The sequence below is a fragment of the Elephas maximus genome, chromosome 1, assembly GCF_024166365.1.
Source record: "Elephas maximus indicus isolate mEleMax1 chromosome 1, mEleMax1 primary haplotype, whole genome shotgun sequence".
NCBI classification, from domain to species: domain Eukaryota; kingdom Metazoa; phylum Chordata; class Mammalia; order Proboscidea; family Elephantidae; genus Elephas; species Elephas maximus.
In genome coordinates this window covers 114,749,735-114,775,300 of record NC_064819.1, presented here as the reverse complement: position 1 = coordinate 114,775,300, position 25,566 = coordinate 114,749,735, and the positions used below count along the sequence as shown (strand labels likewise).

At 36.4% G+C, this 25,566-nt stretch overlaps 1 protein-coding gene across 1 annotated transcript; it reads left to right on the top strand.

Annotated features, from left to right (window-relative positions):
- The first annotated feature begins 1,670 nt into the window (after nucleotides 1-1,670).
- Nucleotides 1,671-24,829, top strand: LOC126071093 (cysteine-rich secretory protein 3-like). The gene is made up of 8 exons (XM_049875381.1): nucleotides 1,671-1,707; nucleotides 13,081-13,151; nucleotides 17,002-17,118; nucleotides 17,834-17,921; nucleotides 20,167-20,312; nucleotides 20,797-20,894; nucleotides 22,521-22,609; nucleotides 24,661-24,829. The coding sequence occupies exons 2-8, from the start codon at nucleotides 13,083-13,085 to the stop codon at nucleotides 24,786-24,788; spliced, it is 735 nt and encodes a 244-aa protein (XP_049731338.1). The 5' UTR covers nucleotides 1,671-1,707; nucleotides 13,081-13,082; the 3' UTR covers nucleotides 24,789-24,829.
- Nucleotides 24,830-25,566: the final 737 nt, after the last annotated feature.

Here is a 25,566-nt window from a genome sequence, read left to right as displayed (position 1 = left end):
GAAAGCTGGACAATAAATAAGGAAGACTGAAGAAGAATTGATGCCTTTGAATTATGGTGTTAGCTAATAATACTGACTACATCATGGACTGCGAAAAGAATGAACAAATTTGTCTTGGAAGAAGTATAGCCAGAATGCTCCTCAGAAGCAAGGATGGCAAGATTTCCTCTGACATACTTTGGACATATTATCAGAAGGGATCAGTCCCTGGAGAAGGACATCATGCTTGGTGAGGTAGAGGGTCAGCAAAAAAGAGGAAGGACCTCAAAGAAATGGATTGACTCAGTGGCTGCAACAGTAGTAGCTTCAAGCATAACAACAACTGTGAGGATGGCATAGGACCAGGCAGTGTTTCATTCTATTGTATGTGAGGTCGCTATGAGCTGGAACCAACCTGAAGACATAACAAATGAAATAAGATCATTCCCGTTTGCAAAAGAGCTCTGGATGCTTCTGGGCCTGTTCTTGTCTATGAACATATGTTGCATAGAAGGCAGTTCCTGGGTGATTTGGTCCAGGTGGGTGATTTAGCTTATTGAGAGTTCCCTTCACACATATATGGGGTAAATACATTTTAGGGATGAACTGGTTGTATGGCAGCTGAATGATTTTATATATATTATATATATATATATATATATAAATGGTAAAACCTATCCTGAGCTCTAAACTGTCTTATATAGAACATTTAGAGTAATATCTAATTATTTAATTTGTAGATTAACTATAATTAAATGATATGGCTGTTAAGTAGGCACTGTCCTTTTCTTGTAAATCAGTAAAGCTAGGTATAAATATGAAAATGAACAAAAGAAGTTATTGAGTTATATACTACATTGTGTAGTCTATATGCTAACATGAGCACCCACAAATGCTTGCCGATGTGCCGTGTATATGTTACTTGCTATTTATTAATTTATACTCCTCTTGTAAAAACATAGGATTTAAAATTATTGCATTTTAGAGACAGAGAAAACCTGAAATAATCCATCCAACCACTTTGTTTTTGAGATACAGAAACAAGCCTGTAATGTTAAGACGTCCATAGATAAATGGACTCGAACGATGGTAATTTAGCATGTAGATGAATGTTATGTTGAATTTCAGGCAACTAGAAAATAAAACAGTTAGTATCAGCAGAACTTAGGAATACAAAGGAGTTTGGTGTCTTTTTCCATTATAACCTTATATTTACAAAGATAAAAGATTAAATTATTCCCCAAAAGAGTAAGTTTCGACAAGTTACTAGTGAATATTTTATTCTGTAGAGTTCATGAAAGTGGTAAGTTTTTTTGCTTTATCCCTCAAGAAGGAATCCTGAAAACTCTGATGTAGTTTTCAGAAAAAATTGGTATAGCTAAAAATTGACTAGGTATTTATTGACTGACTAAACTGTGGAGAAATTCTAACAGTGTATGAAAACCAAAGAATAAATGAACCATAGTGAAACAGGACACAGTATTTTTAAAAGCCATGTGGGGAATCATCAAATAATGTCCAAGTCATGGCTGAACAAACATCAATGAAATTTGAGACTAGTGGTATGACAAATCCTGTTTCAGAGCCTGTTGACTTATATTTCCTTGCACAATCAGAATTTGTCAAAACAGGAAATACGTGTAATATATATACTGCTCTAACCTTCTCACTATACATTCTGTCTTCCACAGATAAAGCAGATACTCCGTCCTGTTCTGAGAATCAACAGTAAGTGATAATTCCTTTATTTTGAGGTGAATGATTTATTATCCCAATACATTTTTATCTTTAAAATTCTATATTTAATTAATTTATCCGTGATTTTCAAAATTCTACTAATAGCTTTTTATTGAGAGTAATGATCTTTAGTTAATATGTCTCTTGTAAGGTTAAGAAGGTAACATATATTGATATTTTTCAAAAGCAATTTATCCAATTTAATATTTGAATTAATTACCTTTCATTCTAAAATAAATAATACAATTAATTGCAATATATGTGATTTTTTGGAAACAATTATACTGCAACTACATTTAATAGAAAATGAAAACTATGGTTGTAAGTGTGTGTAAAAAAATGATTTTTACTAATATTAACACTACAGTTATGTATTGATATAAGCATTAATAAGGATGGAAAGCTACTGCTGTTTTAAATTGGCCAAAAGCAAATTATAACAATGGCATTGAGACCACAAACATTTTATCAAAGATTATCAACATAAGATACTGTCTCCTCCCCACGAAATGCACTCAAATTAAAAAGAAAAAAAAAACTTTAAAGTTTTCTGATTAAAAGTTAATCTACTCAGCTACATTTATACGATTTAAATGTAATATCTGTTGAGTATATTTTATCTACGGCAGAAATTTCCACATAAGGTTTTTTATTCTTTAGCAACAAGGAAGTGATTTTAGAGAATCAGATATTTGGAGACCACAGAAACTCTAATGACCGCAGGTAAGGAGTAATTTACCTCACAGAAGGACGATTTTAATTCCAAAACAGCTCACTAATGCTTTAATCCACAATGTCCAAATGCCATCTAGGACGCACTAAAAGTACTTACACTATTGCTAGAGATGATCCGGGGTTGCCTCTTCTGCTAGTTAAAACCCAAACCTGGAATGTCTGCCTGCGGGACTAAACACCTGAAGGAGGATCAAAAGGAATAAAACAAACTTATGTCAGCCTTCAAGTCCAGGAGCGACTCTATAATGATGTGTTGTGAGGTAAAAGTGGTCCCTGAACTGAGCTCCGATTTGTAAAGCTGGGGTGGGGAGGGGTACTGGGAGAAAGCTGCTGGATGTCTCAAATAATTTTTAAATCAAATACTCCTAAGAATTCTAGTGACATTGCTTAGTAAATTCAGGTAAAGGGAAAGTAATTTAGCCTTGGAAAGGAAAAAAAAAAAAAATTTCAAGGACTGGCAAGGCAGCCGTTTTATTTAGATCTCCTTACGGACTTGCTGCACGGAATGTAACATTTTGCAAACTTTGTGCAGTGGCACTTTCACAGACAAGTGGTCAGATAAAACAAAGTGATCAGAATGCAGAGTAAATATTACGTTTGAAGGTAGAAAATAATGCATCAGTTACTATTCCCCACTGCGACTAGTATATCACTGTGCCTGTACATGTAATGCACATTCTACATGTTTGCTAATGCTCTTAACAATGTCTTTTTTGGTTTGTATAATCCTCTAAGACCTTTCTATCAACTTCTTTAAGATGAGGCACTAAATTATACTGGTTAGGAGCAAGGGCTTAGAAGCCATACTGTCTGAGTTTATCCCCTAGTTCTACTCCTTGCAAGTTGTGTGACATTTCATCACCACATCTCTGATCATGGACCTGCTCATCTGTAAAATTGGGGTCTTGAGTAATGTTAGCTACCTCCTGGGTTATTGGGAGTTTTAAATGAGGCCCATAAATAGCGACACAGTGCCTGGCACCAAACACAGGATTTCCATATCATGGCATTGTTACGTGTGCCATGTAAATTATTTTATTCTTTTCTACATGTAATTTATCTGTGTTTACCTGCGCGAGTGCGCGAGCGCACACACACACAAAAACCGTTGCCGTCGAGTCGATTCAGACTCATAGCGACCCTATAGGACAGAGTAGGATTACCCCATATGGTTTCCAAGGAGCGCCTGATGGATTCCAACTGCTGACCTTTTGGTTAGCAGCCATAGTTCTTAACCACTATGCTACCGGGGCTTTCTGTACAAGTAATGCTTAGAAAGGATCAGTTTTCTCCGTGTGTGTGTCGTGTTAGGTATAATTGAGTCAGTTCCGATTCATAGCGACCCTACCTACAACAGAACGAAATGCTGCCTGTTACTGCGCCATCCTCAAAATCGTTGCTACCATTGAGCTCATTGCTGCAGCCACTGTGTCAATCCATCTCACTGGGAGTCTTCCTCTTTTTCACTACCCTCTACTTTGCCAAGCATGATGTCCTTCTCCAAGAATTGGTCCCTGATAACAAGTCCAAAGTACATGAGACGCATTTTCGCCTTCCTTGCTTTTAAGGAGCTGTCTGGCTGTACTTCTTCCAAGACAGATTTGTTGGTTTTTCTGGAAGTCCATGGTATATTCAATATTCTTCCCCAATGCCATAATTCAAAGGCATCAATTCTTCTTCTGTCTTCCTTACTCATTGTCCAGCTTTCACATGCATATAGTGAGGTATATGTTTGTGAGCTTCATATAGTGAGCCGTTTTCCCAATACCATATGCTGTCCTTTCTCTAATGGTTTCTAAGCTACTGTGTATGGCCCATTTCTTAAGTTTTCTATTCACCTCCATAGGCCCATTTGTCTGTTCTTACAATAATATCAAATTTTCATCAACATACGCTTACAGTCTGTCTTAATAACTAATTTAAAAGAGATACCCCAATTAACTTTAACTTTTAAAAGGTTTACTTAGTTATTGATGGGCCAATAAAAGTTTTTACTGGAATTATAAGAATTTATAAATTAATTATTAGTGATATCTGTAAGAGCATGGAAAATCTCTCAATTTAGGCAGATCTTCTATGTTCTTTACTAGAGTTTAACGTAGTCTGAAAAGAAGGATTATTGTATTCTTATTTTTTTCCTAGATAAGTCATAGTTTCTGTTACTATTACGAGTGCCATCTTATTTTATATTTTTAGTTGGGTGTTGCTGGTATATAGCAATGGCTATTTTGTAGGTTGATAATGAACCTAGCAAACTTGTTGATTATAGTGTAGTTTCTAGTAGATGATCATATCATTTGAAAATAACTTTATCCCTTTCTTTACAAAACTTACAACTGTTACAGTAGTATGTTACATCTTAGCAGTGACATTGCTTATTCTTGTGTTGTTCCCCATATTAAAGAGAATGCAACTCAAGTTTCTCCATTAACTATAATGTTTGCTATAGACATTTAGCTTACAACTGATACTGAATTAATGACTTTCTCTACTCTCTTGTTTTTATGGTAACTGTAGAAATTTAATTTAATAACATGTTATTTGCCACATGACTTTTCTTTAGGCCATACATGTGGTGAATTTCACTAATGAATTTTCTTATTTGGAATCATCCTTGTGGTCTTGATATAAACTTTACTTGATCATATTATTTTAAGTGTGTTTTTGAAATTGGTGAGTTAATATTTTGTTAGGATTTTTGCATTTCATTTATGAAATAGGCCTATATATTATTTCATTTATGAAATGAGCCTATGTATTATAGACTATTATCCTTATCTGACTTAGGAATCTTTCCCAGAATCACTTCTGTTTACTGTCATTCTTCTGGTTATACATTCAGGAAGAAACCACATTAAGAGGAAGTAGTCATCTTAATTTATAATCATGCAACCTTGGGGGTTGAGAAGGAATAGAGGTATGACTTGAATAGCCCTGTAGAGTAGCACACATATCTTTATTATCATTTGTTATTCACACAGCAGGGTTTTTATACTTTCCTGATGCTATCTTGCTAACAGCTGGCACCAAGAGAGTTGGTCCGTTCTAGTACTACAGAATTATGCAATAAAAGGAAAGCAATGACTGTCTTGAGGCAAAAACAGTAACTAAAACGCTTTGCTCTCATTTTAGCCTCAGGTCACCACCACTAGCTATCTTCTACTTTATACTCAGCAGACACACCCATACTCACCCACCTACACACACACACTGGAGGTCATGAGGGACTTAATTCTACTCAGATTTTCTTTCTTTTTTTTGATTCTTGGAATCCATGTTTCCCTCTTGCTTCCATCACTATTTCAGAATTAATTTGGGTATGATAGCAAGAAACCTCCATATTTTTACATTCAGGCATAGATTCAAAGCCCAAAAGGCTTGCTTTTTAAAATTAATCTTTTGATGAATTCTTAGCAACTAAGCAAATTCTGCCTAGTTTACAATTTACGAATCATTTTTTCCACAAAGTGGATTGTTAAGGCAAGGTATGCCTTCATAATTTTTGTAAATGAATATCTTTTCTAAGTTAATATTCAATTGTATCATACCATCAGGGATAGAATAATTTGTTTTCTTTTTAAAGTGATTATTTCAAACATGTAGGCGATCTAAACTTCAGAGCAAAGGCGGAACAATATATTACATTTTAAGTGTATCCTATACATTTAAGTTCAGAAAGATACATTTTGCTGTGCTGTAGCTTTGTGATAAGATGGTAGCAAGCCACAAAGATTTGAAATTGTGAATCTTTAAAATCCCTGGATTTAGTTTTCTTTCAGTCATACTGAGGAAAAAAATGCTAATCACTCTGAAAAAGGGAAAAACAAAAGGCAGTACAGAAAACCATATAGAAAGGAAGATTCAGTGACTTGCAAGTAGCACAATAAGAAAATTGAATTAAAAAAGAATATAAAGTTTGTTCCCAGGAAATAGCAAAGGAAATGTTCCCAGTTAGCAATTGTCTACACGGAAGCAGACAACAGGAAGAGGCATTCACTTCCCCCAGTTCTTTCAATTACTTGGTATGACCCTACAGAAAGGAATTCTGCACAATTTATATCTGGCTTGAACCTGCTATTTTGAGTGACCTCATGGCTCAGTGGTTAAGAGCATGGCTGCTAACCAAAAGGTCAGCAGTTTGAATCCCTCAGCAGCTCCTTGGAAACCCTATGGGACCTTTCTGCTATGTCGTATAGTATTCTTATGAGTCAGAATCAATTCGATGGCAGTTTTTTTTTTTTTTCTTTATTTTTTGGGGGAGGGGGGAGATTTAGGAAGAGTTGTGGGGTGGAGCTAAAGGCTTAATTTTATAGCTGATAATGGACCTTCACCATATTAACCTCATGTGAAAATGTGAAATGTTTATTCCCAGAGCCTAGAATTGTGCTAGATTCTTCCCTACTTCTCAACAGAAAACATCAGAAGAGTTAATGATAGAGAGAAAATAAAAATTCACCCTCCAATTCTGTATACATGGGAAAGTGCAACAAGCTCACACTCTGGGTGTTTGGGTGATGGGCTCCCCTAATGATCTGCTAAAGCTCTGAGGACAGGGATCATGTTTTCTTCACTTGATTATGTTCCCTTTACCCTCAATATCAAGGAACCGTAGTGGCACAATGGTTAAGCTCAATTACTAACCCAAAGGTTGGTAGTTCAAACCCGCTCAAAAGCCTCACAGAAAAAAGTCCTGGTGATTTGCTTCTGTGAAGATTACAGCCTAGAAAACTCTATGCGACAGTTCTTCTCTGTCACCTGGGGTCACTATGAGTCAAAATTGACTCAACAACACCCAACAACAACTCTCAATATCTAGCATGTTGTCTGGATAGAGTGCACAAAACTTGAATGATAATAATTCTAGCCATTCCACATATATGGTGATTTATATATATCCAAACTCTTGCACTTTAGATAGCTCCTAAAACCTCACAAGAACCCTGTGGGACAAGATGGTTACCATAGTCTTACTTGACAAATGAAGATTTTCAATTTTATATAGTTAGTTAGAGATTACCTGGATAAAACAACAAGACAAATTGCATCTTAAATTCACAGTGTTTTCTTTCTTTTGTCACACTGCCAGACTCTAAAGTTTAGGTTTGCTCACTCTGGAGGTAGATATCTCTGAGCCATAATGGTTTTTTGTAGCATAAAATTTATGTGTTTGCTTTGTAAAGAAATAAGTTCATTTTTCTTCCCATGTTTTCCTTCTTCATCTTTGAAATTTTCATTCTGCTCTTCCATCTCTTTCTCTGTTCCACATAAAAACTGCCCTAAAAACAAAATCAACTTTTTCATATTGCTAAGAGTGAATTAAACTAACGGTTACAGAGGAGCTTAAATTTCCAAAAGATTATAGGAATACCTGTGTAACTTTTATACCTCATGTAAGATGTCATCAATTTTGTGATTCCCATTCCAGTTTCCTTCCTTTTCATTTTAGTTATTAAATAGATAAGAAGATTTCATTTAAATGTCCTCCAACCAACAAAAGTTCCTTGTTATTTCAACTGAGCTGGTAAATAAGGGTCTACACGTGGAATATGACTTTAACTCAAGATGGACATTGTAAGGGACTATTATTTGAACTCTTCAAGGCTTGGAGTCCTCTTTTATGTTAAAGGACAACAGAAAATGCCTGAGTTAATTGTCTATATTGTATTTAATTTTTTTCTAATTTTCACAATATATGCAGTATTCTACCAGTTGTTTGCAAACTGCTAAAAGGATTTATATCAATATATAATTTATTTTCATTATCAAGTCATAAAATTAATTAAATTCTCTCCTTTTTTACCTGAAACCTACTTTCCCCAAAGATATAATACTATCCAGTAGGAAATGAATATTGAGGTTAAAGGAAAACTTAGATTTCATTCCAGCTATGCACTAACTAGCCACTTAATACCTCTATACTTCCGTTTCTTCTGTAACATGGACATAATAATGCCTAAACTATTTGGCAGTCTGCTTCCAAAAGGTTTCAGCCTTGAAAACCCTATGAAGCACAGTTCTACCCTGCACACATGTGGTCACCATGAGTTGGAATTCACTCAACAGCAACTAACAACAACAAACTATTCAACTTCATAGGGTTGCTAAAAAGTAATGAAAATCATGTTTTGCAAAGTCAGGAGCACTTTATTAAGAGTTAATAATCTCTAGATGGTGCCCAGCTATCGCCACCAACTGCTTTGACAGTGATCACAATAGAGGGTCATGGAGAGAGCAGGAGAACAACGTAGAACAAAATTCAAATTCACACACAAAAAAAAACAAAACCAGACTTACTGCTCTGAGAGAGTTGGGGGAACTCCCAAGACTATGGTCACCAGAACATCCTTCTAACTCATAATTGAAGCCACTCCCAAAGTTCATCTTTCAGCCAAAGGTTGACAGGCCTATAAAACAAGTAACACATATGAGGAACATGCTTCTTAGTTCAATCAGGTATACCAGACCAAGTAGGCAATACCTGCCCAAAAGCAAATCAAGAAGGCAGAAAGGGAGAGGAAAACTGGACAAATGGACACAGGGAACCTGGGGTCGAAAGGGTGAGAGTGCTAACACATTGCAGGGATTTCAACCAACGTCACAAAACAATTTGTGTACAAATTTTTAAATGAGAAACTAATTTGCATGGTAAACTTTCACCTAAAACACAATAAAAAATGTAATTTAGTAATCATTTTTTAATAAAGGTTTCCCCCTTATTAATTAGTATAGTACATGGGGTCACCATGAGCAATGGCAACTAATAACAACAATTACAGTAATGTAGACACATTGTGCCCCACATGTCTGTCAGTTTTTGCTGTACTATGGTGGCTTTTGTATTGCTGTGATGCTAGAAGCTATGCCATAAATGTTATTTCAAATACCAGGAGGGTCACCAGTGGCGGACAGGTTTCAGCTGAGCTTCTAGGCTAAGACAAAAAAAAAAAGGACATGGCAGTCTACTTCTGAAAAAATTGGCCAAAGAAAACATCATGAATAGCGGTAGAATATTGTCTGGTATAGCACCCGAAGATAAGCCCCTCAGGCTGGAAGGGACTCAAAATATGACTGGAGAAGAGCTGTCTCCTCAAAGTAGAGTTGACTTTAATGATGTGGAGGAAATAAATCCTTCAGTCCCTCATTTGCTGAAGTGGCACAACTCAAAATGAGAAGAAACAGCTGCAAACATACATTAATAATCAGAACATATGATGTACAAAGTATGAATCTGGGAAAATTGAAAGTCACCAAAAATGAAATGGATGGCATAAAGATCAATATCCTAGGCTTAGTGAGCTGAAATGGACTGGCACTGGTAATTTTGAATCAGACAATCATATGATCTACTATGTCGAGAATGATAAATTGAATAGGAATGGCATTGCATTCATGATCATAACGAACATTTCAAAATCTATCCTGAAGTGCAACACTGACAGTGATACTATAACATCCATACATTTACAAGGAAGACCGGTTAACACAAATATTATTCAAATTTATGAACCAATCACTAATGCCAAAGATGAGTAAATTGAAGATTTTTATCAACTTCTGCAGTCTGAAATTGATCAAACACGCAATCAATATGCATCAATAATTACTAGTGATTGGAAGTTGGAAACAAAGAAGGATCATTAGTTGGAAAATGTGGCCCTGGTAATAGAAATGACGCAGGAGATCAATGATAGAATTTTGCAAAACCAACGACTTCTTCATTGCAAATGCCTTTTTTTTTCAACAACATAAATGGACCTCAATGGATGGAATACACAGCAATTGAATTAACCACATCTGTGGAAAGAGACAATGGAGGAGCTCAATATCATCATTCAGAATAATGCCAGGGGCCAACAGGAACTGACCATCAATTGTTCCTGTGCAATTCACGTTGAAGCTGAAGAAAATTAGAGCAAGTCCGTAAGAGCCAAAATAAAACCTTGAATATATTCCACCTGAATTTAGAGACCATCTCAAGAATATATTTGACGCATTAAACACTAATAACCATAGACCCGACAAGTTGTGGAATGACATTGAGGACATCATACATGAAGAAAGCAAAAGGTCAATAAAAGGACAGGAAAGAAAGAAAAAAAGCAAAATAGATGTTAGAAAAGACTTTGAAATTTGCTGTTGAATGCAGACAGAAGAAATGATTAAAAGAGCTGAACAGAAGATTTGAAAGGGCAGCTTGAGAAGGCAAAGTAAAGTATTATAATGACGTGTGCAAAGGCCTGGAGTTAGAAAACCAAAAGGGAATAACACACTTGGCATTTCTCAAGCTGAAAAAGCTAAAGAAAAAATTCAAGCCTCAAGTTGCAATATTGAAGGATTCTACAGGGAAAATATCGAACTACTCAAGAAGCATCAAAAGAAGATGGAAGGAATACACAGAGTCACTGTACCAGAAAGAATTGATCAATGTTCAACAATCTCAGAAGGTAGCAAACGATCAAGAACTGACAGTACTGAAGGAAGAAGTCCAAGCTGCACTGAAGGGAATGGCAGAAAGCAAGGCTTAAGGAATTGACGAAATATCACTTGAGGTGTTTCAAAAAATGGATGCAACACTGGAGGTGCTCGCTCATCTATGTCAAGAAATTTGGAAGACAGCTTTCTGGCCAACCAACTGGGAGAAATCCATATTTGTGCCCATTCCAAAGAAAGGTGATCCAACAAAATGCAGAAGTTATTGAACAGCATCTTTAGTATCACAAAGAAGTAAAATTTTGCTGAAAATTATTCAAAAGCAGTTGCAGCAGTACATCAACAGGAAACTGCCAGAAGTTCAAGCTGGATTCAAAAGAGGATATGGAACAAGAGATATCATTGCTGATTTCAGATGGATCTTGGTTGAAAGCAGAGAATACCAGAAAGATGTTTACATGTGTTTTACTGACTATGTAAAGGCATTCAACTGTGTGGGTCATAACAAATTATGCATTACATTACAAAGAATGGAAATCCCAGAACACTTAATTGTGCTCATGAGGAACCTGCACATAGATCAAACAGAACAAAGAGATACCATGTGTTTTAAAGTCAGGAAAGGTGTGCATCAGGATTGTATCCTTTCACCGTACTTATTCAATCTATACGCTGAGCAAATAATCTGAGAAGCTGGACTGTATGAAAAAGAACATGGCATCGGGATTGAAAGAAGACCTATTAACGTACGATATGCAGATGACACAACCTTGCTTGCTGAAAATGAAGAGGACTTGAAACACTGATGAAGATCAAAGGTTACAGCCTTTGGTGTGGATTATACCTCAACATTAAGAAAACAAAAATTCTCACAACTGGATCAATAAACAATATCATGATAAATGGAAAAAAGATTGATGTTGTCAAGGATTTCATTTTACTTGGATCCACAATCAACCCCTGTGGAAGCAGCAGTCAAGAAATCAAACGACACATTGCAATGGACAAATGCACTGCAAAAGACCTCTTTAACGTGTTGAAAAGAGAGGATGTCACTTTGAGGACTAAAGTGAGCCTGACCCAAGCCATGGTGTTTTCAGTCTCCTCATATGCATTTGAAAGCTGGACAATAAATAAGGAAGACCAAAGAAGAATTATTGGCTTTGAATTATGAATATTGAATATATCATGAACTGCCAGAAGAATGAGCAAATGTATTTTGGAAGAAGTACAGGCAGAATGTTCCTTAGAAGCAAGGATGGTGACTTCATCTCACATACTTTGGGCATGTTATTAGGAGGGACGAGTCCCTGGAGAAGGACATCATGCTTGATAAAGTGGCGAAGCATCAAAAAAGAGGAAGACCCACAATGAGATGGATTGACACAGTGACTGCAGCAATGGGCTCAAGCATAGCAAAGATTGTGAAGATGGCCCAGGACTGGACAGTGTTTCGTTCTGTTGTACCTACGAGTCAGACCAACTCACGACACCTAACATAACATAACACAGACACATTATGAGGGGCCCTGGTGGCACAGTGGTTAAAATGCTCAGCTATTAACTGAAAGGTTGGTGGTTCAAACCCACCAACTGGCTCCTTGGAAGAAAGGTGTGGCAGTCTGCTTCCGTGAAGATTTACAGTCTTGGAAACCTATGAGGTGGTTCTACTCTGTCCTATAATGTCTCTATGAGTCAGAATCGACTTGGACGCAACAGATTCGACATATAGATGTTAATAAAGAAGTATTTACAAAGGTGTGGGCAGGGTTTAAGGAAACCTGCAAGGGCTAATGCAGCTCCCCAGTAATAATAACAGCTCGGAGCCATTACTGGTCTTGAATGGGCAATGTAAGGAAGCCATTCCTGGAAGCTGAAGAGATTAGCTGCATAGATAAGACTGTGAAACTGGAGAAGGTAGCATGTCTATAACATTTATAGGTGTACCTCAAAGGCTTCCTTCAAGCACTTCGGTTTGTTCTTTATTGTCCCCATTGGAGTCACAGTTCTGGGACTGGCTCACCATGATTTTGCTGGCACAATGTGACAATTCTTCTCTTGTTGTATTACAAATGAATTTGGGAATTACTGTTCTTTTGGGATAACTGAGATCATTCCATTGTTTTTCTCTTTGGTACTCAGAAATGCCGGTACTGAAAATTTCAATGCAGAACTTGTTCGCTTTGCTTTGTTTTCCAGCAATGACTTCCCTCTCAGTGGTGGTGTTTCTGGCTGCTGTGCTGTTTTCATCCTTCCCTGCAAATGGCCAGGTATGGTTAAGATTGGAAATCTTTTTAGAACGATCCAGGCTACTTTGAGGAATGGCAAGCTACTAGATGAGTCCAAGAACCTAGAGTGTCGGGTATATCACAAAGCATTCACTGGTAGCTCAGGACACTTAAAACAATTATATTGATGAAAGTATAAAGCTGTACTGACCAATATGAAGCTAATGGGACTAATGAACACTTGAAATGTGGTTAGTCCAAATTGAGGTGTTCATAAATGTAAATAAATAAATACCAGATTTCAAAGATTAGTACAAAAAAAGGGAGGTAAAATGTTTTATTCATAATTTTAATATTGAGTATGGAATTATAATATTTTGGATATATTAAGCCAAAAACTCATTGCCGTCGAGATGGTTTCAACTGAGGGCAACCCTATAGGGCAAAGTAGAACTACCCCATAGGGTTTCCAAGGAGCAGCTGGTGGATATGAACTGCCAACCTTTTGTTTAGCAGCCAAGCTCTTACCTATATCCTTGGATATATTAGTTAAATAAAATAGATTATTAGTATTAATTTCATCTGTTTCTTTTTTTACCTGGCCACCAAAAAATTATATTACATATGATGCTTGTATCATATTTCTTTTGGATAGTATTGATCTACAGATTTGAAAAGCTAATGACACTGCCCCCAACCCAAGATATTTCTCATTTTTTTAAATTTAATCCATTTTAATGAGATTAAAAAAAATTGATGCAACAGAAAATTGACAAAAACCACTTCGCGTATTTATATATGGCTTCAAATGAGCACAAATTCATCACATCCAATACAGCATCATATTTCCATATTTACTGCGTGAGGATAATCACACATGCTTTCTAAATAAAAAAAAATAACTAAAAGGTTTTTTTTTTTTCTTTTTTTCACAGTCTTACAATTAGTATGTACAGGGCCAGATACTCTAATGATTTCTTATATTCTCTTTTGCTTTAATAATCCTAGGAATAGGGCCGATCTTCCTCTTCCTCTTCCAATAGGTGCCCACGTAAGTTGTTTATTTCCTGTCCAGACAGCCTCTAACTGTCAAGAATTTTGGTGATTGCTGTCTGTTTCCACATCCTCATTTAGCTCTGAGTTTACCAGGTTAACTAGGACCCCTCAGACCACAGCACTCTGACACTGATTTGCCATCTGGAGACAATTTAGTCATCAATTCATTATCTGAGGATTCGTCATCTGAGGATTCATTCAAATAGTTTGCTGTCTTTCTAACTCCATTCCCGAATGCAGAGTTCCTTTCCATCCCTTTCCAAACCCCCGTTAATTGTCTGGTCCTACTACTGTTGGTCTTCATTTATAAAATTTTAAAAAGCGAGATATCCTTTGGCCTTTGGCACCATTCAATATTTACTAATGAGATGCTCTACAGACTCCATCCAGAATGGTTTTCTACACCTTCTTAGATGCTGAATCCCTATCCAGAATGATCTTTTATGAAGTGGTTTCTGATCTCAAGCAAGAAGAATTGATCCCTCCTTCTTCTACATCTGGAAACCCTGGTAGTATAGTGATTAAGTGCTACGGCTGCTATTCACCAGGCCCTGCTTGGAAACTCTGTGGGGCAGTTCTACTCTGTCCTATAGGGTCGCTATGAGTCAGAATTAACTCGATGGCACTGGGTTTGGTTTTGGTTTTGTTCTTCTATATCTGGAGCCCTGGTGACATGGTGCTTGAACATTCAGCTGCTAACCAAAAGGTCAGCAATTTGAATCCACCAGCCGCTCGTTGGAAACTCTTTGGGGCAGTTCTACTCTGTCCTATAGGATCGCTATGAGTCGGAATCAACTCAACAGCCATGAGTTTGGTTTTTTTGGTTTTATATGTAGTAGGTTCCTCCTGTCACTGTAGTTTCAAGTGGTATTTCAATTATTGTTTACGTCAGACTTTCCTAGAAGATATAAACTCTTTAAGGACAGATACTGAATTTTATCTATTCTATTCTCAAAACTTTGTATGTTTTCTATCACCTAATAAAAGCTTTATTGATACTTGCAATAAATAAATAAATAAATGTATCTCTTCAGCAGGATTTTTATCTACAAAACAAGATGAAGAATGAAGCAGGAACTAAACACTTCTCCTTTCTCAGGAACTGACTTTTTATGTGTTTTGAACTGGGACTACTTCAAGCAGGATTTTGAGGGTCCACAGAAAATATCCGAGTCATGTTATTTTACATTTTTATGTAATGCAAAGATCAGCCACTACTGAGACTTAACATGCACGTCCATTCTGACCTAGGAATCATTAGCTCAGAATGTGTTGAGCCCTTTTGGTTCAATGGCATTTGCTATTGGTTACTTTCCTTAGAAATGTACAACCAGGAGGGTAGATAACAGCAGTAAAATGTGATCAGGTCTAATGTCTTAGTTTCTTAGCGTTGTTATAACAGAAATACCACCAGTGAGTGGCTTTAATGATCAGAAATGTACTTTCTCACAGTTTACCTATACCTATTGCCATTGAGTATAGGACTGCCCCACAGGGTTTACAAAGTGGGGCTAGTGAGTTCAAACTGCCGACTTTTTGGTTAGCAGCCGTAGCACTTAACCACTATACCACAAGGGTTTCCCTCTCACAGTTTAGGAGGTTAAAAGTCCAAATTCAGCACACTGGTCCTAGGGGAAGGCTCTGTTTGTCCACTCTGGGGGGAAATCCTTATCTCAGCTTCTTTAGCAGATCTTCCTTGGAGTTTCTGGGTTTATAGGTGGGCTTCTGCTATCTGTCTTCCTACTGTATCCATTTTCTTTTGTGCCTAATCTGTTCCTTTATGTCTCAGAACTGATTGGCTTAAAACACACCTTACACTGATACAGACTCATTAACATAAAAAAGAAAACCGTATTCCGAAATGGGATTACTTCTAAAGGTGTGAAGGTTAGGATTTACAACACATAGTTTGAACTCCTTCTTGCAGTATTTGGAGAGCCCTAAGTAAACTGAAAAGGGAGAGGGGGTACCTTAAAAGAAGTGTCAGGGAAAATCTACAAGAAGCTGTGTTTAGATCTAAACATTGACTTCTAAAATCTTGCTCATCCACATATAACATCACACTCTTGTAGAGATTTAAATAAGGAGACACCCTAACCTTTTTCTCAACAATTTACATATCCCATCCTAGCTTTCTGCCCCCAACAACATGCAAAAAAAAAAAAAAAAAATCAGCACCTGATTTAATACCTTACCAGTTACATCTTTATTAATAAAAAGACAAAGCTGGTAATAGCCCATGATTGAATGTTTTTGTTCCCTACAAATTGCCTTGGAGATTTTTTTTTGGTATTGTAAAACTATCCTTTTAGTAACCCCCATGAAATCTGCCCCACGATGTATAATGCCATTTTACTAGAGTATTGAATGCTAGAAACACACTTGGACTGGGCCTAAGCATTAATTCTCTAAGTACCAGACACTGTCAGGTGAAGCTCACATTAAATTCTAGGATGAATCATTCCACACCATTCCACACCAGCCCCTTCTTGCAATTGGATCAAGTGTGAATATATATTTCTTAATGGTTTGTATGGTTCATATAACTGTTGTGGTTATGTTAACATTCATATGTCTAGAAAAAATCATATCAAGACCTCATTTGAAGCCAAAAATTGAGATTTGTTGCCTTTGAGTGGTTATTAATTTGTCATACTATAAATCACATTCCCAGCTCTCAAAGTTTAACACTTTTTCCTATTCAAAAACCATACCTTTGGCTCAGCTTATATGCGTAGCAACTGATATTGGCTTCAACTGAACACTTTTTAAAATGAACTTTATCCCTGTATTTTCAGATATGTTTCAAAAATAATTTTTTGTTATTTCCCTTTAGCATTCAGGTTTTGCTGATTTGTCAACCACCCTAACCCAAGTCCAAAGGGAGATTGTAGATAAACACAATGAACTAAGGAGAGCAGTCTCTCCAGAAGCCAGTGACATGCTGAAGATGGTAAGAGACGATAACATAAGGATAGTGGCATGAACCAACTGTGATAAGAACAAACATTTGGCAACAAACATACCTCAAGAACTTGGTGACTTACAAAGTTCTGCCTCCTTTTTTTAATTTTCTTTGAGCTGAATTATGAACTGGGCGATAATTCATAATTTTACTCTAGTGAAGTAACTTGAAATGGTTACAGGGCAATTGTTGGGAAGCACAATTAAAACCAAGTCTTTGGATGTCCAGTGAGAGGCCATTACATTTTTCTGCTCTCTCTCTCTTTACCTAGGGTTAAAAAGACTCTTTCCATTTAGGACCCATTCTTCTCTTGCTAAATAGCAACTCATTTTCCTAGACCCACTACCAACGTTCATGAGTCCTCCCAATGTATTCAGTAGAGAAGAAAAGGAACTGGGTATGACCTTGGCCAAATCATTACTATTGGAACAAATAACCGTAATAACGCCGTCTGTTCATAAGTAGGATTTAGAGTAGGACCATTACTGAAAATTCTTAGGTGTAGACGTATTACCTATGTTAATTTATGGAGCAGATAAAGACACACCAAAAAAAAAAAAAAAAAGTTTTGACTATGATAATCAGAAGCAGCTTCCTCAGAAATTTTATGATGATATAAATCAACTGACCAATCTGAATATAAGGCAAAAGCTCCTTGGTGGCTTGAGTTCTTAAGTGCATGTCTTTCTCATCCTTGTTTTAGGGATGGGACAATGAAGCAGCAAAAAATGCTCAAAACTGGGCAAACAAGTGCATTTATGAACACAGTGACAAAAAGGACCGAAGAACCAGTATGTAAATTAATAAATAAGTAAAATAATAAGGGACCACTCTATGCTGTTGCATTAAGGAAACTTTGTGAATAAATGTTGCTTATTATATAGGTCATGTATCATCTTTTTCCCCGTTTTAAAGATTAGAAAATGGGCTCCTGGTAGGAAAATGACTGGCAAGAACAGACTTGGAAATTTAGTCAGATACAGGAAATTTGCAATCAGGCTTTCTGACCTCTAAACCAGTGACCTTTGTATAATATTATACAAGTTTTAAAACTTTTTTATGTTTATTGTGTTTTAAAAGCTACTTATTTTTTTGTTCACAGAACATGTTGAGTTTTGTTGAAAGATTCCTGAATTTTACTGTAAAAATATTTAACATGTTTTTTAATAAAATTAACGTTTTTTTTTTTTTTTCCCTACTATTTCCTTACTAATCTTTGAGAATGAAAATCAAGTCTTTTGTATGTTCTGGGTGCCCACAATGCATGCAATGCTATTATTATACTCAAAAATAACCTACCAGCTATGACCTCTATGATAAAAAAAAAAAAAAAAAAATTTAAATGATGAATATAAAAATAGTAAGTGGTGAAATTTTCTGTGCATGAACTAGTAGATAAAATATTTGCTTGCTTGCATTATCAAAAATGATATGCATATACCAAAAAACCAAATCCGTTGCTGTTGAGTCGATTCCTACACATAGTAACCCTATAGGACAGAATAGAACTGCCCCACAGAGTTTCCAAGGAGCAACTGATGGGTTTGAACTGCTGACATTTTGGTTAGCAGCTGATCTCTTAACCACTGTACCACCAGGGCTCCGATATACATACCCCCAAAATATACATACAGGCAAGTCCAATTTGAAAGTAGTAAATAACTCACCTGTTTTGAAGGTAGGAAGACTGCCATTATTATTTATATTTTTGATACTATAATTATAATGAAATTATGAAGAGAGATGAGTGTATTTTGTAGAAGATTGGGGAAAAAACAGTCTTGAAGATTCCAGCCTGCTGTTATAATTGTACTTTCTTTTCTTCTTAAAGGAGCTATCCAAGAGTAGTCTATACTCTCTTTAAACAGCGTGTGGTGTAATCCTCTCTTTCCACTTGCTAGATGGGGTTGGATTCCCAGTCAATGCACCTCACTTGCAGCTGCTACTCATCTTTCAGTGGCGGCTTGTGCGTTGCTGTGGTTGCTGAACGGGTTTCAGTGAAGCTTTCAGACCAAGACAGACTAGGAAGAAAGTCCCAGTGATTTACTTCTGAAAATCAGTCAGTGAAAACCCTGTGAATCGCAGTGGCCCAGTCCTGTTGTGCGTGGTGTCTCCACGAATGGGGAGCCGACTGGACGGCAGCTAACAACAACAAAACCAAAAAAACCAAACCCACTGCCCTCGAGTCGTTTCCGACTCATAGCGACCCTATGGGACAGAGTAGAGCTGCCCTGTAGAGTTCCCAAGGAGCGCCTGGCGGATTTGAACTGCCGGCCCTTGGGTTAGCAGCTGTAGCACTTAACCACTATGCCACCAGGGTTTCCAACAACAACAAAGCAGTGTGTAAATATTACATTTCAAGCCACCCAAATGTAAATATCAATTGTAAGGTTTGGAACAAGGGGGAAATGTTTCTGGGCTGCAAGGTACTTCTTGCCTAATTTCCTAAGGAAGATTTTGCCTTGTGATATTCTGATTTGGTGATTAAGGGGAGACCTATAAGTTTTGAAAAATGTTCCACTTGTCATTTGCTCAGGGTCTTAAAAACTGACTCCAAAGCCTTGTATTAAAGTTCACATAAAATCATAGTAATAAATATTTATTCTGGTCCCTATAGGTGAAAAAAACCTTGGTGAGAATGGGCAAGAGCAGGAGAGCAAGTAGTAGAGTCGGCCTCTGCCTTCAACAAGCTTACAATGCAAAGCTAAGAGCACAGAAGGCCTGCACACATGAACAATTTAATATGTAAATGAGTGCATCTCTGACAGTTCAGGGGAATGGAATTTTTAAACCAAAGAGGACTTTTTTAGCTACTCAAAGTTTTCCATGTTGAAGTCAGCCTCAATGTGTTAGCTACCACTGGTTTTTATTCAGTTTATTACTGCTAATGATCTGAGAAGCCCTCTTTATGTACCAACATTTAGCAGCTACAGAACCCATGTTTGAAGGGCGGTGGCTCTTTTTTGTGTCTATATAGTTGATTTGTTCTGCTATTGCATCCTTTTTTTTCCCTCGTGAATGATCTTTTTGTCTTAGATACAAGCTGTGGTGAGAATCTCTTTATGTCAAGTGCCCCTACTTCATGGTCATATGGAATCCAAAGTTGGTATGATGAGAGCAGTGATTTTGTCTATGGTGCAGGACCAACAAGTCCCAATGCAGTTATTGGACATTATACTCAGGTAAGAAAAACAAATGAAGATTTTTTTTATGCCACAAATGCCCCAAAAAAGAAAGTTTCTCCAAATCTTGACTGCTTCAAATGTTCAGTTTGGAGAGTGATCTCCAGTAGATAAATAATAGTCCTAGTGTTTGGTGGGTACTTTAGCTATCGAAACCTACTTGATGGCAATGGGTTTGTTTTGTTTTGTTTTTTCAGTGGCTTTTTTTTAGCTATGAGTTGTCGTTTGTCAGTAGCCTGTAAACTCTTTGTAGTGAAGCACACTCTATTTTTTTTTTAAACAATCTAAATGGAAATAGTTAATATTCTTGGACATTTTATATTTTAAAAGTTTGTGACTGATTCAATAGTTTAAATATTTCTATAAAGTATATGGCAACAAACTAAATCATTAATGTCGTTTTCCATTTTATACTTGGTACTATTTGTTAATTGGTATTTTTCTTCTTCTCTAATGTACCTTCATATCTTCATTTATGCCACAGGTCGTTTGGTCCACTTCCTTCCGTGTCGGATGTGGAATTGCGTACTGTCCTAACCAAGGCGTGTTAAAATACTTCTATGTTTGTCAATACTGTCCTGCGTGAGTATATACTTTAGAGTTTGATGCCGGTGATGCCATCTGAAATTTTAATATCTAAAATGTCTCATATAATAAACAAATCAGAACAAACAGCATGTTTCAGTAAAAGGGAGGAACCATTGTAAATATTTTCTAAAGCTGGAATGGTTTTGATTTCTAAGAAAGAAGACAAACTTCTCAGTTCCAAGTGTAAAATTCCAAACTCTCTTTCCTCACGTCTAAAATGATCATTTTCTCTCTCAAGCACCTTTCCTGAGCCTCAGGGTTACTCTGTGAGCATGCGCAGTGTGCAGTTCGCTATATTTGGTATAATAAATTCTTGCTACATTCACACTCTAGAGTGTGGAAGCTCGATGGTTAGGCCAGGATTAGCGTGGGGTAGCAAATAGGGAATGGTATACTGCAGTGGTTCCAGCCCTTTCTGCTCACATGTTCCTATTCCTGCTTATCTAAAAATGCTACACTATTGCCATTACCAAACAAACAAAAAACACCAAACCTGTGGCTGTCAAGCCAATTCTGACTCATAGCAACCCTATAGAACAGGGTAGAGGGTAGAACTGCCCCCGTAGAGTTTTCCAGGTAGTGCCTGGTGGACTCGAACTACTGAACTTTTGGTTAGCAGCCACAGCTTTTAACCACTAAGCCACCAAATCTTGAGCCTCAAACACTTTTCAAAACTTTCTTAATATATTTCAAATAGTCCAGAGAAAGGAAACATCTGAAGCCTTTTCTTCTAAGAATTTTTTAAAGAAAACGCCATAATGAACCATACATTAAGTTCTGAGAAACATGGCCCTCTCAAGCAATGTGTTTGAATTTACCCACTATACATCCCATGGATATATTGAAGACACTTGTATAATGTATCTGTTAGCTTTAGTTTCTTTTAAAGTTTCAAATTTCTTACCATGGAAGGCAGGTAGGACTTCAAAAACCAAGCCTCCTATCCGATTTATTTTGAGGCTGTAGATAATGCATGGGATATGATTATCCACTTTGAGAAGTGTAACCTTCACAGTCATTTTTCAACAAGCCTTATGTGGTTTAATAGAGAGAACTGAAAGATCATAGGAGAATGAATACAAACTTAATGCCTGGCAGTGAGGAGAGGGCCAGGCATTGAAGTGAGAGATGGAGGGAATAATGAGGAAAAGCAAAGGTGAGAGATCTTTCAGAACACTTTTATATCTATTTCACATTATTATCTATACTGCAACCTCTTGGCCCCCAGGAGCTTCTCCTGTCTCTTGGGGTGTGGTCTACCCCTGGCCCATACCTTGGTGTACACTGCCTTAGCAATTTGACCTAGTCTCCTGGGAGCCTAAGGGGGTGTTGCTTCATTGAATATATATACTCTGAAATTTTGAGACACAAATTATCTCATTTCATTGCTCAGCCTGTGGAATTATAATAGTCAAGGGGATGAGTGAACGTGTGAAGTATTTGCTTACTTTGAATTGTTATCTAAATTATACATTAAGAACGTTTGTTTGTTTTTTAGCTATTTATTTAACATAATTAAAACACTGAGTAAACATGCATGTATATTTGGTGAATGATATTACCTTTGAAACATAAAGAGAAAAGTGAAAAATATTTGACATTTTGTATTTCAAATTTCAGTGGTAATTATATAAATAGGCAGTATTTCCCTTACAAAAAAGGACCACCTTGTTCCAGTTGCCCTGGTTACTGTGACAAAGGACTATGCAGTAAGTATGAAATAATTAACTTGCTATTTTAATAAAATGATTTTTTTTAATTAAGAAATCTTATGCAAGTAACCAATTTAAGCAACGTTTTTGTGCAAAAGACAAAAAATGTTACTCAACAGAGTGTGTCTAAGCAAAAATTTTAAGCCATTCAGTATCTAGGTATTATTTTCAATGGAAAGCATATTACCATATGTAACCTAAAAAAAATCTACCATCAATGTGTATTTGTGACTATGTTGAGCCCATCACGTACTGGTTTATATGAAAATGTCTGTGGAAATAGTTAATTGCAATCAAATATAATGCTTCATTTCATCAAAGTTTGTTTCCTCATACCAAAACCATTGCCCTTGAGTTGATTTTAACTCATAGCAACCCTAAATGACAGAGTAGAACTGCCTCATATGGTTTCCAAGGAGCAACCACCTGTTGGATTCGAACTGCTGATGTTTTGGTTAGCAGTCAGAGCTCTGTAACCACTATACCACTCAGGTTTTCTCATTATACCAAAGGTGATAATAAAAAAAAAAAAAAAAAAAAGAAGAAGAAAACATGTACAAATCTAAGTATGCAAGGCTTAATCTGGAAAGACACAAAAAAATTATAATTCTTTTTATGCTAATGAGTTCATCATCTAAATTCTTCACTTTTCCTCCATAGTGTAATTAGAATCAATAAGTTTAGCTTAATAAATATTCACTTCTACTTTTGTTCGCTGCATTTTTATGTCCTTGTTTAAATGATGTCAAAATCAAATCTGTATATTTAGCTCTCAGAAGCCTCAAAAATATTTTAACAAAAAGAAGAGGTGAACTGAATGTCATATACCATCTCATTTCCAAATGTTATGAATAAAAGTACAAATATTCGATAGCTTTGTTTAGTTGAGTTGTGTTGATTAAAATTATGAACAATACAGTTGACCCCTTCCCTGAGATTTTACCTTTCAAATGCATTCATCTGAAGTTAACATTCTGACTGAGCTGTATAGGCATAATTCAGAACATTGATGATATCAAAACCATAAACCAACTAAAGGAGAAAAAAGTAGCATGCAGAAATAATTGGATGGAACCCAGCTTGGAGACTGCTGAAAAACATGGGTTAAAAAAAGAATGGGAGTCTTTACTGCATGATTGGCAAAACAAGTGAATGAAGAAAAATGGGCAGCTTTGAGAGATAAGGGAAGTGGTTTAGCCAGTGTTTGTTACCTGTGCTTGGTGAGTGCTGGTAAGAAAAAAAAAAATAGAGGGGAAGGAGTGCAGGTTAAATGCTACTTCCTGGCTTCACCACTGGTGCCACCAGGGCTCCTTGGTTTGAATAACTGAGTGATTGGGAGTCCCATTTCACTGAGATTGGCTGAATTGGGTAGGATTAGGGTGAGATACCAAAGAAATGCCAAGTTTGTAGATGAGATAATGAATTTAGTTTGAAATTTATTGTGTTTGTGGCCTCTGAGTGACACCCAAGTAGAAATGTCCAAAAAATCATAGGGACATTCATTCCCTCTTTTACATTTTTGCATCCACATTTTTCCATAATGATAACATACTCCAGGAAGAAAGCCTAGTGGTATTAGAATTTAGAACATCACATAAAAGCTTTTGTGATGCTGGAAATGTCCTAGATTTGTCCAGTAAAGTAGCCCCTACACACATTGGCTATTGAGCACTTGGAATGTAATTAATGTGACTGAGGAAATGAAATTTTAATTTTATTTGGTTAAATTCAAATAAGCACATATTATTAGTGGGTACTAGAGAGAGTCAATTACATTCATTTTACTCTGAGTTCTGTTTGAGGAAAGTAGGTCAACACATTTTAGAAACACCTCAAAAAGTTTCAATTTAAAAAGAAGAGATGGGTTTGTCAGTGAATTTAACTAAAAGCCTTTATGTTATCTCAAGATATGAAATGACCATCATAATGTAATGATGCCAACTTGTTTTTCTATTCCCTTCTCCCCACTCACATTGAATTTATTGGTTGTGTTGCTATTCTGGAGGAAAATGATAGTGAGGTGACTAAATTCTTTGTTTTTATTCCAGCCAATAGCTGCGGTTATGAAGATGCCTATAGTAACTGCCCAGATTTGAAGAAGATGTTCACCTGTACAAATGCATTGGTCAGAAACAATTGCAAGGCCTCCTGCAATTGTGAGGGCAAAATTTATTGAATACCTGATATACACTGAGCAAGGCTAAGTGGAAAAGGGCTACCTCATCCACTTAGCTTTGACGTGTAAAAAAAAGATTTGACATGTACTAGCAGGGAAATTGTAGGCAAGTTAGTTACAAATTTGATTCCAAACAATAACGGTTCTTTTTCTCTTGGATTTGCTATGTTACTTTACAGAAATCTCCCACATACAAAGGGTTTTAAAAAATTCCTCAAGCTATAGTTAACATCTTTGGATTTTGATAAAAAATTTAGTGCTTTAAATTGAATGATTTGAATCAAGTTGATGATTCTGCAAGTTGTATTTCTTCATGACTGAGGTCACAAGAACTCTGAATTAAAACTGGGAATCATGCTCCTGAAGCAAAATTTATAAAAATAGCAGACAGTAATAGCATTATCACATGAATCCTGGATTACAGTCCTCTTTTCAATTTATACTTTACAGCTAAATATCTTCAAAGAATCATTCGCCTATGCTGTCGTTAATTCCTTTTTTCTCATTTATCCTTCTTCCCATTCATCTGGCCCCCACCCTTGTAACTGAACTGGCTCTGTTCTTCCTAACATAACATTGACCTTTATTTTGCCAAAATCAACAAAGACTTTTGATTCTTCACCTGCATTAATTTCACAGCAGAATATGATAACACCTTCTTTTTTAAACCCCTTAGACAAATATCCTTTAAAGAAGAACTACAAATCTGTGTAAATACTCTTCCCCCAAGGAGCAGAACTTAGGCCCCGCTCTCTTTCAAAGTGGGCTGTTCTTAGCG

Bases quoted from the DNA above. Each gene is read 5' to 3' on its own strand.
- LOC126071093 (XM_049875381.1), top strand. From the start codon at position 13,083: ATGACTTCCCTCTCAGTGGTGGTGTTTCTGGCTGCTGTGCTGTTTTCA. The intron at 13,152-17,001 runs GTATGGTTAAGA...ATTTCCCTTTAG, and splicing joins CCTTCCCTGCAAATGGCCAG to CATTCAGGTTTTGCTGATTT. The intron at 17,922-20,166 runs GTATGTAAATTA...TTTTTGTCTTAG, and splicing joins CAAAAAGGACCGAAGAACCA to ATACAAGCTGTGGTGAGAAT.